Genomic DNA, 14,810 nt, shown 5'->3' on the forward strand with positions numbered 1-14,810 from the left:
ACGGTCGAGCGATCACTTAGCACTTCCCCTCGATCGATAAAGACCGAACGATCCATCTCGGTGTTCCTGGCCCAATCCGTTTGGCGGCTCGGCTCTTTAATTGCGTCACTAATGAGCTGCATTTATGTTAATCTCAGCACCCGGGACGTCTAAGCGCTACACGATCCCAAGATTTTCGGATCTCGGGGAGGGATCTTCATCGCGGCACTCGGCCATCGGCACTTCTTTTGCCTTTTGCCTTTTCTTTTTTGGTAGTTTTCACCTGCTGAGCCGTTTATGGTTATTGCCGCAATTCCGTTGTGACAGTCGGAGGCGCTTTATCATAAATTAAAAAATCGTGTAGTCGGACCGCTGGACGGCCGGACCGCTGGACAGCCCCGCCCCCTGAATCTCGAACTGATGGATGATGCTGCCGCTGATGGCAGTTTCGGGTCTGAGTTATGGCCGGGCCAAGTCGGAGATTTGCATGAATGAAACGCACGCGTTGCCCGAAAAGTGTTTGCAGATCCGATGGTGATCGCGCGATGACTTAATTGAAACGCCGCTGGCTGGAGCAGAAGAAGGTGTTAATTAGCATACGAACAAATGGACAAAATACGAACGAGTGTGTGTTTTGTATTGTGTTTCGGCATTCGATCGTCGGTTTTTGGTCATATTCGCAGAAGTATTGAGTGCTGCCGTCTGCCTTTTCGGTTCATTAATAATAACAACAACAGAGGCGTTCGGTTTATTTCCCAATAGTTTCTCGCCATTGGCTCTTCAGATTCTCCGGGCTCCAGTGTCGGCGTTTGCGTTTTATGGGTAAAAAATGAAACAAAAAGGCCCTCGGTATTGTGGAACTGTGGAAATCGGAGACTGCTAAGCTCAGCGAAAGGAAAGGAACGGAAAGGAAAGCAAAGGAAATTAAGCCTCAAATGCATTGAGTATTGAGACTTTTAGTGCGAATAGAATATGATGATAGTGCCAGCTGCTGGGCTCGTATTTGTGTTGTGTGCCTCGGATTTGCATCGTCATGTGGAAAATACATAACAAGCTCTTAATCTACATACTCTGGATTATGGAAATAAGGTATAGTAGCCCCATAAACGTTATGCCCATTAAGTTTAACGGCCAAACAGTTATGTCTGTTATGTTATGTAGCCACAATCCCCGGGCGGTATTGGGTTTGGCTTTTCTTTTGGGTTTATCCATCGGATTGCGATAGGTTTTCCATTTATCGCTGACAGATCTGCACGAGTTGACAACTCTTTCGTTACCTTTTCTCATATCGCGCACATCGCCGGACACGATCGCTAATTTTATCTGCGGAGCCACAGCGCGATGTATGTAAAATCCTTATCGAACGCCCAAACAGTGGAACGCCTCGTTCTATATGTGTGAGTTTGTTTAGAGTTTGCGGCCCGATCGAAAGTTTCTTTCGGGGGGCCGGAGACGTTCGGTAAAAGGCTGCAAAAAAATCTCATTAAAATTGGCAATTAAATGGCAGGCAGCATGTAAAGCACAAAACTGACAGAAAGACAGCAGTTTCTCATTTGTAGCAGCGAGGACCAGCTAAAATCGGATTGGAGTGTTAGGCGTGGCTACGACAACTGGAAATCAATTTTTGCCATAAACTCATCAACGTTGCCTCCCCGTCTCTATGTCTCTATGTTTTTATGCCTATGTGTGTGTTTTGACTGCTATCTAATTGCCATGATGCAGTTGCAGTGGCAATAAGTTGAGTGTATCTCAAAGATACGCGATGTTTTTCCCTCTCCACTTTCTGTATCCTATACCCTTGCAGATGGTATTTATATTTTAACCGAAAGCTTGCAAGCAGAACTTGCCATCACAGAACATAGAAAGTTATAGGTCAATAATATGTTTATTTTGTATATTTTAAAAATTAAATGCAGAGATAAATTTACAGAAACAGGAACCATTTATGCAATAAAACTAAAATTCTAACCAAACATAAATTTTGTTTAATGCAAAAAAATATATACTTTATATCTTAAGCTATGAAATATCACTGTAATCTTATAGAACATAATATTTTTTGCAAAAGCACATAAATCAAGTTGTTCTGTATTTACATTTTATAACTGCAAGGGTATTTAGACTTCTGATTTTTCATTGCAAGGGTATATAGACTTCCGATTGTCCATGTTGACTTGTTTTCTTGTGTTTTTATTCTCCTCGTTCTTGTCAGTGGGCTGGTCTTGTGGGCAGAGCTTCGCCAAACTGAACCTGAACTTACCCGAAAAAAAAAGAAAAAACCTTCAAAGGGTCTTAACCCAGAAATGCTTAGCTCGTGTAATTGAGGTTACTGCAATTTTAAAGCAGGAAACCAGCTGCATCCTCCAGATACATCTCCGCGTACTCGTACTCGTACTGCTGCTCTTACATGGACAATTGGAACGCATGAACGTGCAGACAAACGCTCAAATTGCGATCAAGATCACTCTGCGCCAGTTGTGGCTGCATTTACAAGCCCAAAATGGCATAAACTCTTGCCTGTTGCCAGTTTTTCTGGCTGCCAGTTGCCAGTTGCCAGATTGCCCATGTTGCCAATGTATCCAAGTTTCCCAGGCCAACCTGCAACAAAAAAATCTCAGTGCGGGAGCCGTCGTTGGCGCGGTGGTCGAGGAATCGGAATTGGAATCGGAATCTGCGCCTGGTCGCTGGTCGCTGGCATTGTTGCCGCAGTTTGCTCTTACTCTTACCATTTTTCTGCGGCCATGGATGAGTGATCGACTGCAAACCTCAAAGCCCAAACAAAACTATCTGCGTTGATCTGTTTGCCAGGGCGTGATGGGATGGAATGGGCTGGCTTGGGTTGGCAAGGGCGAGAGTGCGGTTGGCCGACTGGCTAACTGCCTGAGTGGCCATTCGACCACTTGGTCTCTGCCAATTGTCCATGACGAACGATCCGTTTTGGCTTTTACCTGTTACATGGACACGGCATGCGTACACTGAACGAAAGCGTGCTGAATCAACAAAGAGGGGGGTTATCGTTTAGTCAAGGCTTAAGGAGTGACCCTTTACTATTTAAATACTTTTACCTTGCAACTTAGTTTACCTTTAAGCTATTACACCTGTAAGTATTTGTCAAAGAATAATATTCTTGTCGGACTTATAAACCATGCTTTAATGCTAACATACCAATATACAAAATCAGAGTTAAAATCACTTTGATATTGTTAAAACTGTTAGTAGATTCTTAAAATTTACTTTTCGAAAAACTGTAGTAAACAATTTTTTAGCAATTTAAGGAAATAAGCATAAATCTTCGTTCTTTTGCACTTTGAATTGGAATGAAATTATTATCTGACTTGGTTTTTAAATTAATAAAAATAATAAAAAGATTTTTATCCATTATTTCTTAAAGTTTTTAAATGTATTATACCTATGATTATTGTACATTATTATATTAGTCACATTTAGTTTATAGTATTAGCTTCACATAAATATTAAAATAATTCTTAAAAGTTGCTTCTATACTATTTTTGATTGATTTTTCCATAAGCTTAAATACTACTATTATTTTGACCGCAACTGTACACATTTAAGTGTTATGATTAAAGTCGCAGAGTTCGAAACCAAATTGCCATAATTGTGCCTTTAAACAACCTGTTGATTCCCTTTTCTCCCGGTGCTCGTACACATATGTCTTTCTCTGGTCAATTACGTCGTCGTTTTTGTGGCCAGGATGGCCAGCAATTGTTGCTGGCCGTTTGTCTGAGCGTGGCAGCGACATTTTTCTTGGCCATGACCATGGTCAGCTCCGCTCCGCTCCAATGCTCCAATGCTCCAGTGCTCCTCCATCCTCTGTCCACTTTGCCTCTCCTTGCGGCCCCCTTTCGGAATATTTGTGTTTTATTGATGGCATGTTGAACAGCCTTTATGGGTTTTCGGTTTGTCCGCTCCCACCGCCGACCACTCCCTCCCGGCCCCGCCCACTTTACATGCAGCTGTAGGAGCAAAGCTGTTTTTATCAGCGCACACAAAACTTTCAAATGCCCCGAAAACGGAAAACTGAACACCGAGGGATTGAGGCACTGAGGGACTGAGGGATCGAGTGAACATTTTTTTTTTCCCCCGGACCAAAAGCATTGTTTTGGTCGGATTAAAGCGCCTTTGTTGCTTCCGCCTCCAATTGGCGCTTGACTCTGGGCCGGAGGAGGTCCAAGGAGGGCCATGAACATGTCAGCAAGGCATGTAATTACCAGACGGAGCGCCGGCCATATATATCTGCCTGCTGTTGGAGGCGCTACTGGTCAAGAGCCGCCTTTCCGTGGAGAGTAAGGCCTTAGCCCAAACAACATACACAGCCGCCTGCGCAGCGGTGGGTCGAAACTATTTGGTCGACTAGATTCGCACAATTATTACGGGCCCTAAACTTGGGGATAAAGTCGAGGAGATCGGAGATCGGGGGAAATCACCAATGGGTCCACCAGTGGATAGCTAGCTGCTACGCCTGCGCGTGAAAATATTAAAGTCATATTTTTATGAGGCTCCAAAGTGCGCATTAAGTAAGCATTTCTTGGGGTTTTTATGCTGCTGCTGCTGCTTGTGCTGCTGCTGGTTTGGGTCTTGTTATTGGCCATTTATGCTGCTCGTGGCCAAACTCATAAGTGGCTGTGCTCCAGCTGCCGTTGAATTATGCACCCGGCTTAATCCATTTTTAATGAGTCCGCGATGTCGTGGCAAATATTTTTGTGCAAATTAGTGCCTTGAGGAATCACCAATTTGTCGGACAGCAGAAACCATAAGACTGTCATTGGAACTAGTTTGCCGGTTTTGCGTAAATGCCAGGCTCTATTTTGTGATCAACGGTTAGTAGGGGAGATGGTAAATAGCAGAAGTGGAGGCGGAGGCGAAGGCGGAGGCGGAAGTGGTATCAAGTTCATGACAGGTCCTTGCTCTTAAAAACCTCATAAAGGGTCACGAAGCGAGCGAGAAACCCCGATATAGAACCAGAGATAATACAAAGAGTAAAGCGGTCTAAGGACTACGACAAAAAAAAGCAAGGGGGACTCAAAACAAAGCGCAAATCAAGCACACGTGACTTGGACTGTTCAAGAGCCTGAAGATCATGGAGTGGATTGGGGTTGGGTATGAGTATACAGAGAAAAAAATGGTGCCACTTTAAGAACAAAAAAGAGCTTTGTGTATAGTTAAAGCATAACATGTCATAAGTTTTTTTTTTTGTAATATCTGTTAAAAACTGTAAGAAAAGATGATTAAGACAGCTAAGTTGCATATTGGCAGACAAATTAATCTTACCATAAATTGAACACCTAATATCTCTTATTAAATTTGAAGATTTTATAATATATAGTTCTTAACCCTAATTATCATAATTTCAAATTGTTTAAAACATGTCTGACAATCAAAAGAAGAGTTCTCAAATATTATTATCATAGCGATTTCAATATGAATTTATGTAATAAAATAGATACGGCGTTTTGATTTAGCTGATTTTGCATCATATCGATTTTAGCTTGAATGTTTTCTATATGGTCAAGTCTATTTCTTAATAAAATAGATAAGAGTTTTACATTTAGTTTGAAACTAAGTTTTTATCAGCAATCAGTCGTTTTCGGAGCCAATTAAAGTTGCAATTTTAAAATGCCATAAACTATGACAAATTGGAATTATTTTCCCACTGTGCATGGGTCTGGAACTGAAATCTGTTCTGGTAATGGCGATGATGATGATGATGAAATTGTCGGCGTTGACATGCAACAGGCAAACAGCAGTCGGGCGGGCCCAGCGACAAATTAAATAAAGCAGCTAAAAACAAAAGGGTTGTGAGTATCAGGAGATGGCCGCCTTGATTGCCGGCAGGTTTTGGAGTAGTGGAGTAGAGAGTATACCCATACCATATATACCATATTTATTGAGGTGCGGGGGGCTTGACGGTCACGCTGGGCGAACGCACGTAAAAGCTATTGACTGAATGGCTGATTGGATGACTGACTGAATGACCGACTGACTGATTGGATGACTGACTGGCGGAGCGGATGTGCTGACAGATCGATCGCGTATTTCGGGCCAACCTCGGCCACCGCAGAGTTGAAGGTTGGCGGTCCCTTCCTCTTGGCCCTCTGTTAAACTCACCTAATTATTAGTTTAACCACCAATTTCGCCGTCGATCGTCGACGTTCGACTCCAGTTGTGAGCCATGTTAACAGCCTGTTCAACAAACCAGCAACAAGTAAAGCGATCCCATATCAGAAATCAGCGATCGACAATCAACGTTTTGCCGAGGGTTTAAGCTCATGTCTTCGTGCTCCTCTGCGGCTGGTAAAATGTGTAATTTCTGTAAATTGATTTAATTGCTGCGTTTAAGAGTTCCTCGTTCGCTGAAGCCGCAGCTTGGCTTAAAGTTGGAGACACTCGAGTAGTGGCAGGCAGCGAAAGCCACTTACATTTGGACACACGTTGCAAAATTTTATTGACTTCCATTATGGAATTATGCAACTATAATTTTATAGAGAATTTTTAACAAAGATAACTACATTACATAATTTATTTATTTGTTTTGTAGTTTAAAGGAGGATCACTAAAAATTGTTGGAACATATATTTTAAATAAATCAAAACAAACAACATGCTTGTGTACATTTTTATACTAAAATTTTATTTTAGAAATAAAATAAAACAACATTTTTGTGATAATACTTTCACTTAATATCCAAAGAATTCCGGTCTAATTCTTATGTCTTAACATAATCTCTAAACAAACAGATGTTATTATTGAAGCGTATTGGGTTTAAAATATTATGTTCAATTTTCTGGGAAAAACAGTTTGTGCCATTTTATATGCACAATTTCTAATTAAAATTTTTTTATATTTTCTTCTGTGTAAACATATGGCTGGCAATTGGAGTTTGGGTTGCATTTGTATTTTAATGGCGGAGTTGCCCACCCGTGCGCCAGTTGTTTGGCCCGGGGATGTGTTTCTTTGGCTTTTCCTGGCTCTAACTTGGCTTCAGACATGGACAAAAGGCGAGCAGGCGATCGATCGATCGCATGATTATTGCCGCAGCTGTTTGATGCTGATTGGTTTGGCAGCCGCAAGTCGACAGGTTAGACAGCCGACACGTCGCAGGAGTGGGTGGCAAGTGGGAGGCAGTCGAATAGAGAGAGAAATATCTGAAATTGGCAATTTGCAACTCATTGTCAAAACTCATTAATCCCATTTGCCATTTTTGACTGTTAGCATTAATTTCGCCATTTAACCCGACAACTCAAGTAGAGCTGAAGCTCAAGCTGAAGCTGAAGCTTGAGCTGAAGTAAACGCGACTTGATTAGACACTGCAGCGAGTCACGATTGGATGGCCAAGCTTTTCCATCTCCATCTCCATCTGCATCTCCGTGCAATTATGGCTAATAATACAGCTGGCGGCTGGGATTTGACTAAAACTGACAGTACAACGCCCAAGCCCACAGCCACCTGCCACAAATACACAGGAAAAAAGCTTAGGTCACTGGGTAAAAATAGATCAAAATGGCATTAACAAATTATTAAAATTAGTCTGGACAACAAGCGTAAGGAGATCATAAAGTCAATATTAGCCAAATGAAAAATGTAAGAATATTTTAAACCTTAAGTAAAATTTGAACCATTTTTTAATTAGTTACAAGTTAATAAAAATGTGCAGATAATTATATGTAATGTTTATTTTAACTTTACCTTTTTATAGAGTCTCATTTCTCATTTAACATTTTGATATCTAAGATTTTGACATTTTAAACAGGTTAAAGTTGTGTGTTACATCAAAAATCACATTGGTCTTTACACCAACAAATAAATTATAAGTTTTGAAATGAATTTTCTTTTGATAACCTTTTTAAAACATTTAAAACTAACATTTTTTTAGCTTTGAAATGTTCACATACTAAGTCGAAAAGTCTCAAATTTAACATAAAATTGACATGCTTTCTAAAACCAATATGTTTTATTAAGAAAACCCCTCTAGTTCGATTAATAAAAACATAATAAATTTGTCCCCGTGCTGGAGTCAACTGCAGCGCATTAATCTTGGCCAGAGCCGACTCGATTGGTTGAGATCTGGAGCTGAGGCTCGCGGCTTGGAACTCACAGCTCCAAGCCGAAACTGAAGCCTCCAATGGTAAACGAAATGGAAATGCATTCAGCCAGCCCAAAAGAGCCGGCGGCGTTTGGTGTGCACGACTTTTCAGCTTTTCAGCTTTTCAGCCATTGGCAATCGTACGATCGATCTGGCTGCGGATCACCATCGATCGATCGATCGATCGGCCGATCGGCATTCGTTTGTTATTTATTTATTTATTTATTTATTGTGGCTCTACAGGGTGTTATTTATGGTTCTGTTTGTTTGCCTTCTTGTCAGATTAGTGTCCAGCTTTACATCCGCCATGCTCTGTGGCCGGATTCCGGGCCTCACTCCCGGCCAGCGGAATATGTGCCGCGAGATGCCCGACGCCCTGATCGCCCTGGGCGAGGGCCACCAGCTGGGCGCCCAGGAGTGCCAGCACCAGTTCCGGGGACACCGCTGGAACTGCTCCGAGGTGTGGCAGCGCAACGTCTTCGCCCATGTCATACCCACAGGTGAGTGCATCTGCAGTGCATCCCATTCCCAATACCAATCGCAATCCCAATCCCATCACGACATGAACACCCTCACTGGGAGTCATATAAAAAAAATGCTCATGTCATTGGTGGCTTACGATTGGTTTACTCGATAATTGGTTTGAGCAATAAAAACAGATTTTTGGAACTTAAAATTAGTTTTTTAGATTAAAGAAGTGAAAGTAAACATGGCTGCTAATAAAAATAAGAGTACCATTCGCTTACACTCTGTCCATACGTATTTAAAATCTATCATCGTGCAGTTCCTACTTCATTGTCAACAATTTAATGCATAAAAATAAATTAAAATTTAATTTTTTGTTGTAAAATATTATTATTAGCTTCATTTGATATGCATCTATAACTATATATTTATGCGTAGCTTCGCGTGAGGCTGCCTACACCTATGCGATAGCAAGTGCCGGAGCGGCCTATGCGGTGACCGCCGCCTGTGCCCGCGGCAACATCTCCACCTGCGGCTGCGATGTGCGGCACAAGGCCACGCCCACAGCGGGAGGAACGCCCGACGAGCCCTGGAAGTGGGGCGGCTGTTCGGCGGATGTGGATTTCGGGATGCGGTACGCACGCAGGTTCATGGATGCCCGCGAACTGGAGCGAGATGCCCGCACGCTGATGAATCTGCACAACAATCGGGCAGGCAGAACGGTGCGTAGCGATACGATTTGATATATGATATATTTTGTATTATCACTAAATTAATATGTTTTCACCATTTCAGCTGGTCAAGAAGATGCTGCGCACGGACTGCAAGTGCCATGGCGTGAGTGGCTCCTGCGTGATGAAGACCTGCTGGAAGAGCCTGCCGCCCTTTCGCCTGATCGGCGATAAGCTCATGAATAAGTATCAAAAAGCCAAAACTGTTCAAGCCATCAAAGGCAAACGTGGACTGAGATTAGTATTAAGCAGGTGAGACAAAGACAAATCATTATTTTTAAAAGTCTTCTCTAAGAAAATAAATAAATATGAAGGAGGGGTTGAATACCAAACTTTAATATGATAATAAGAAATTGTAATTGATACTGACCAATCCAAAAATTATTTTTTACTATATAAGATTATACAGTATCAAAAGAACAAAATGTAATAATAAATTAAAATAATACTATATTTTACAAATATAAAAATATGAAATATTTGAGGAACAGCATAATTATAATTATAATTATAAATAAATATACTTAAACATTTTCCGTAGGCAATAATTATTTTACACATTTTTTCATGCACCATTTCGGTCATAAATCGTAAAAGGACATTAATTAACTTATTTCTTTACATTTAAAATATTGAATTGGTAAATTTTGGTGCTAGAACTTCCCAAATCTTAATACAAAACACGTTAATATAAAAATAAGTTTAATGAAGATTGTAAACATCAAATATCCAATTCAAAAAAAAGTATAAAATACTTTTACTACTAATTAAATACATAGATCCTGCTGAAATAATTTGTATTATGTTCAATATTTGAGCCTAATACAATGATCGTACTGAGAAACAAAAAAGCTGTATATTAGTTTAAAAGATATATACAACATAAGATTAAAATGAAATACTAATTTCTTTTTCTCTCTTTCTTTTTTTTTCAGAAAGAAGCATGCGGGCACCGCTCGTGCCCCAAAACCGGTCCTCGATTGGCCGAAGCGCATGGAGCTGATCTACCTGGAGGCGTCGCCAAACTACTGCGAGCGGAGTCTGCAGACGGGCAGCCAGGGCACCGGCGGTAGAACCTGCCAGCGGACCGGCCACGGCCCCCAGAGCTGCGACCTGCTCTGCTGTGGGCGTGGCCACAATACGCAGCACATCCGGCGGACAAAGCAGTGCCGCTGCCAGTTCCGCTGGTGCTGCGAGGTCAAGTGCGACGAGTGCGACGAGAGCTACGAGGAGTTCACCTGTAAATAGACAGTAAATAGAAGCAGGACCAGTGCGCTGCTAGTATTAGGAAATTCGTTTATTAAGTATTATGAGAAATGTATTACACTCACAGACACACAACACGCCACCATACAGACACATTCCAGAATAAAATATAACAAGTTAACATCCACAAATATGGTTACCAGGTGTTTTATTTCTTGGTTTTTTTTTTTTCAGGCCACAAGACTTCAGATGCCTGTAAGCAAAGTTATGGATTCAAAACTGCAGGTTTTATAGACTTTTAATAGACTTTTTATAAACTTTTAAGATATAGCACTGCGAAATTGGATGCTTGAAAGAAAGTTATGGACTTAGGCTTCTGGTGCCATTTCTGTAATGCTATTTTTCAGAAATTAAATAAGGAGTTGCATCGTAAAAATAACACTTCAATATTTTCAAACCAAATTTAAATGCTTAAATCACGAATCTTTAGAGATATACCACTTTGACATCAGATGCCTGAGAGAAAAGTTATGGATTTAAAACGGCATGTTTTTGCTCACTTTTCTGCACAGACCATTTTTTCGGAGATTTAGAAAGGGGTTACATCATGAAATTTGCAAAAAATCGGCTTGAAATTTCAAACCAAGTTTTAATCGCAGATGTTTAGAGAACTAAGCCAGAAGACTTTTAAGATATACCACTGCGAAATTGGATGCTTGAAAGAAAAGTTATGGACTTAGAACTGTAGGCTTTTGGTGCCATTTCTGTAATGCTATTTTTGAGAAATTAAATAAGGAGTTTTATCGTAAAAATAACATTTCAATATTTTCAAACCAAATTTAAATGCAGATTTTTAGAGGCTTAAATCACGAATCTTTAGAGATATACCACTTTGACATCAGATGCCTGAGAGAAAAGTTATGGATTTAAAACGGCATGTTTTTGCTCACTTTTCTGCACAGACCATTTTTTCGGAGATTTAGAAAGGGGTTACATCATGAAATTTGCAAAAAATCGGCTTGAAATTTCAAAACAAGTTTTAATCGCAGATGTTTAAAAAACTAAGCCAGAAGACTTTTAAGATATACCACTGCGAAATTGGATGCTTGAAAGAAAAGTTATGGACTTAGAACTGTAGGCTTTTGGTGCCATTTCTGTAATGCTATTTTTGAGAAATTAAATAAGGAGTTTTATCGTAAAAATAACATTTCAATATTTTCAAACCAAATTTAAATGCAGATTTTTAGAGGCTTAAGTCACGAATCTTTAGAGATATACCAGTTTGACATCAGATGCCTAAGAGAAAAGTTATGGATTTAAAACGGCATGTTTTTGCTCACTTTTCTGCACAGACCATTTTTTCGGAGATTTAGAAAGGGGTTACATCGTAAAATTTACAAAAAAATCGGCTTGAAATTTCAAACCAAGTTTTAATCGCAGATTTTTAGAGAACTAAGCTAGAAGACTTTTAAGATATACCACTGCGAAATTGGATGCTTGAAAGAAAAGTTATGGACTTAGAACTGTAGGCTTTTGGTGCCATTTCTGTAATGCTATTTTTGAGAAATTAAATAAGGAGTTTTATCGTAAAAATAACATTTCAATATTTTCAAACCAAATTTAAATGCAGATTTTTAGAGGCTTAAGTCACGAATCTTTAGAGATATACCACTTTGACATCAGATGCCTAAGAGAAAAGTTATGGATTTAAAACGGCATGTTTTTGCTCACTTTTCTGCACAGACCATTTTTTCGGAGATTTAGAAAGGGGTTACATCATGAAATTTGCAAAAAATCGGCTTGAAATTTCAAAACAAGTTTTAATCGCAGATGTTTAGAGAACTAAGCCAGAAGACTTTTAAGATATACCACTGCGAAATTGGATGCTTGAAAGAAAAGTTATGGACTTAGAACTGTAGGCTTTTGGTGCCATTTCTGTAATGCTATTTTTGAGAAATTAAATAAGGAGTTTTATCGTAAAAATAACGTTTCAATATTTTCAAACCAAATTTAAATGCAGATTTTTAGAGGCTTAAGTCACGAATCTTTAGAGATATACCAGTTTGACATCAGATGCCTAAGAGAAAAGTTATGGATTTAAAACGGCATGTTTTTGCTCACTTTTCTGCACAGACCATTTTTTCGGAGATTTAGAAAGGGGTTACATCGTAAAACTTACAAAAAAATCGGCTTGAAATTTCAAACCAAGTTTTAATCGCAGATCTTTAGAGAACTAAGCCAGAAGACTTTTAAGATATACCACTGCGAAATTGGATGCTTGAAAGAAAAGTTATGGACTTAGAACTGTAGGCTTTTGGTGCCATTTCTGTAATGCTATTTTTGAGAAATTAAATAAGGAGTTTTATCGTAAAAATAACATTTCAATATTTTCAAACCAAATTTAAATGCAGATTTTTAGAGGCTTAAGTCACGAATCTTTAGAGATATACCAGTTTGACATCAGATGCCTAAGAGAAAAGTTATGGATTTAAAACGGCATGTTTTTGCTCACTTTTCTGCACAGACCATTTTTTCGGAGATTTAGAAAGGGGTTACATCGTAAAACTTACAAAAAAATCGGCTTGAAATTTCAAACCAAGTTTTAATCGCAGATCTTTAGAGAACTAAGCCAGAAGACTTTTAAGATATACCACTGCGAAATTGGATGCTTGAAAGAAAAGTTATGGACTTAGAACTGTAGGCTTTTGGTGCCATTTCTGTAATGCTATTTTTGAGAAATTAAATAAGGAGTTTTATCGTAAAAATAACATTTCAATATTTTCAAACCAAATTTAAATGCAGATTTTTAGAGGCTTAAGTCACGAATCTTTAGAGATATACCAGTTTGACATCAGATGCCTAAGAGAAAAGTTATGGATTTAAAACGGCATGTTTTTGCTCACTTTTCTGCACAGACCATTTTTTCGGTGATTTAGAAAGGGGTTACATCGTAAAATTTGCAAAAAATCGGCTTGAAATTTCAAACCAAGTTTTAATCGCAGATTTTTAGAGAACTAAGCTAGAAGACTTTTAAGATATACCACTGCGAAATTGGATGCTTGAAAGAAAAGTTATGGACTTAGAACTGTAGGCTTTTGGTGCCATTTCTGTAATGCTATTTTTGAGAAATTAAATAAGGAGTTTTATCGTAAAAATAACATTTCAATATTTTCAAACCAAATTTAAATGCAGATTTTTAGAGGCTTAAGTCACGAATCTTTAGAGATATACCACTTTGACATCAGATGCCTGAGAGAAAAGTTATGGATTTAAAACGGCATGTTTTTGCTCACTTTTCTGCACAGACCATTTTTTCGGAGATTTAGAAAGGGGTTACATCATGAAATTTGCAAAAAATCGGCTTGAAATTTCAAACCAAGTTTTAATCGCAGATCTTTAGAGAACTAACCCAGAAGACTTTTAAGATATACCAATGCCCTAAGTTAGCAAAGGTTTAACCTTTTCCACTGTTTCCTTTATTGCAAACGACATTTGGATCAAGCTTTTTCAGGATTTTTCCATTTGACGGATTAAAAACAATAAAAATGGTTGATATATTTTTAAATTTTGCTGAGAATAACAAGAGAATATAATTTAAGTATTGTATTTTCTTATTTGTGCATAATGAGATAAAATTATAAAATGTTCAGGTTTAAGTGCTTGAGTTAAGATAAACTTAATACGAATTCAGTTTTGTCACTGCTTTTTTGTTAGAGTTTGTTTACTATAAATAATTTGTAAAAACTAAATAGCTCTTGTAAAATTATATTGTAGAATTTACTATACCTATTCACCATACTTTTTAAAGCATTTTCAAGTACACTAAGCCAAGTATACTACAGCATTTAAGAAATACATTAATAAAACTCAGCTTTCAAATGCAATCAGTACAATCTTCTGAAACGCAGAAAGTTATAAAAAACAAAAACTTTTTGACTAGTTATAGTTTTCTAGTTTTGTTTAATATAGCCTACCTATATGGGCGGTTCAAAAAGTTGGCGCGTAGCATTGCCAACGCAAAATTTGGAGCGGCACGTAAGACCCAGTTTCGGCTAGCGTGTAACGCAATGCGCTGGCTTCATATTTTGGTATTGGAATTCCGGAATCCATTAGGTTGACAGCTTGCAGCGACTCGAAATGCCAGCACTTGCCAAAGTGCGCGAGCGCCGAAAGGAAAATTCATTGATTGCAATCACGCGCTCTCCCGCTCGCTCTCACTACTAGCACTTTTCTAGGAATGGAAGAGTCGGAAAACTCGGAAAAGTCGGAAAACTCACCACTAGCCAGCGAATCGGCGACTATATTAGCGACTGGCTCGCACGAGCGGC

The 14,810-nt window shown here is 39.1% G+C and overlaps 1 protein-coding gene across 2 annotated transcripts; it reads left to right on the forward strand.

The window, feature by feature from the left end:
* Positions 1 to 10,664, forward strand: LOC108141534 (protein Wnt-2). Of its 2 annotated transcripts, none has more exons than XM_017264972.2 (5): positions 1 to 1,068; positions 8,363 to 8,580; positions 8,984 to 9,267; positions 9,341 to 9,528; positions 10,212 to 10,664. In XM_017264972.2, exons 1-5 carry the CDS (start codon positions 1,013 to 1,015, stop codon positions 10,522 to 10,524), a joined length of 1,059 nt encoding a protein of 352 aa, XP_017120461.1. In that variant the 5' UTR covers positions 1 to 1,012; the 3' UTR covers positions 10,525 to 10,664. The 2 variants fall into 2 exon arrangements, with proteins under 2 accessions (XP_017120461.1, XP_017120462.1); XM_017264973.2 differs by having other exon boundaries at positions 8,368 to 8,580.
* Positions 10,665 to 14,810: the final 4,146 nt, after the last annotated feature.

This window comes from Drosophila elegans, unplaced genomic scaffold, assembly GCF_018152505.1.
Source record: "Drosophila elegans isolate 14027-0461.03 unplaced genomic scaffold, ASM1815250v1 contig_183, whole genome shotgun sequence".
NCBI classification, from domain to species: domain Eukaryota; kingdom Metazoa; phylum Arthropoda; class Insecta; order Diptera; family Drosophilidae; genus Drosophila; species Drosophila elegans.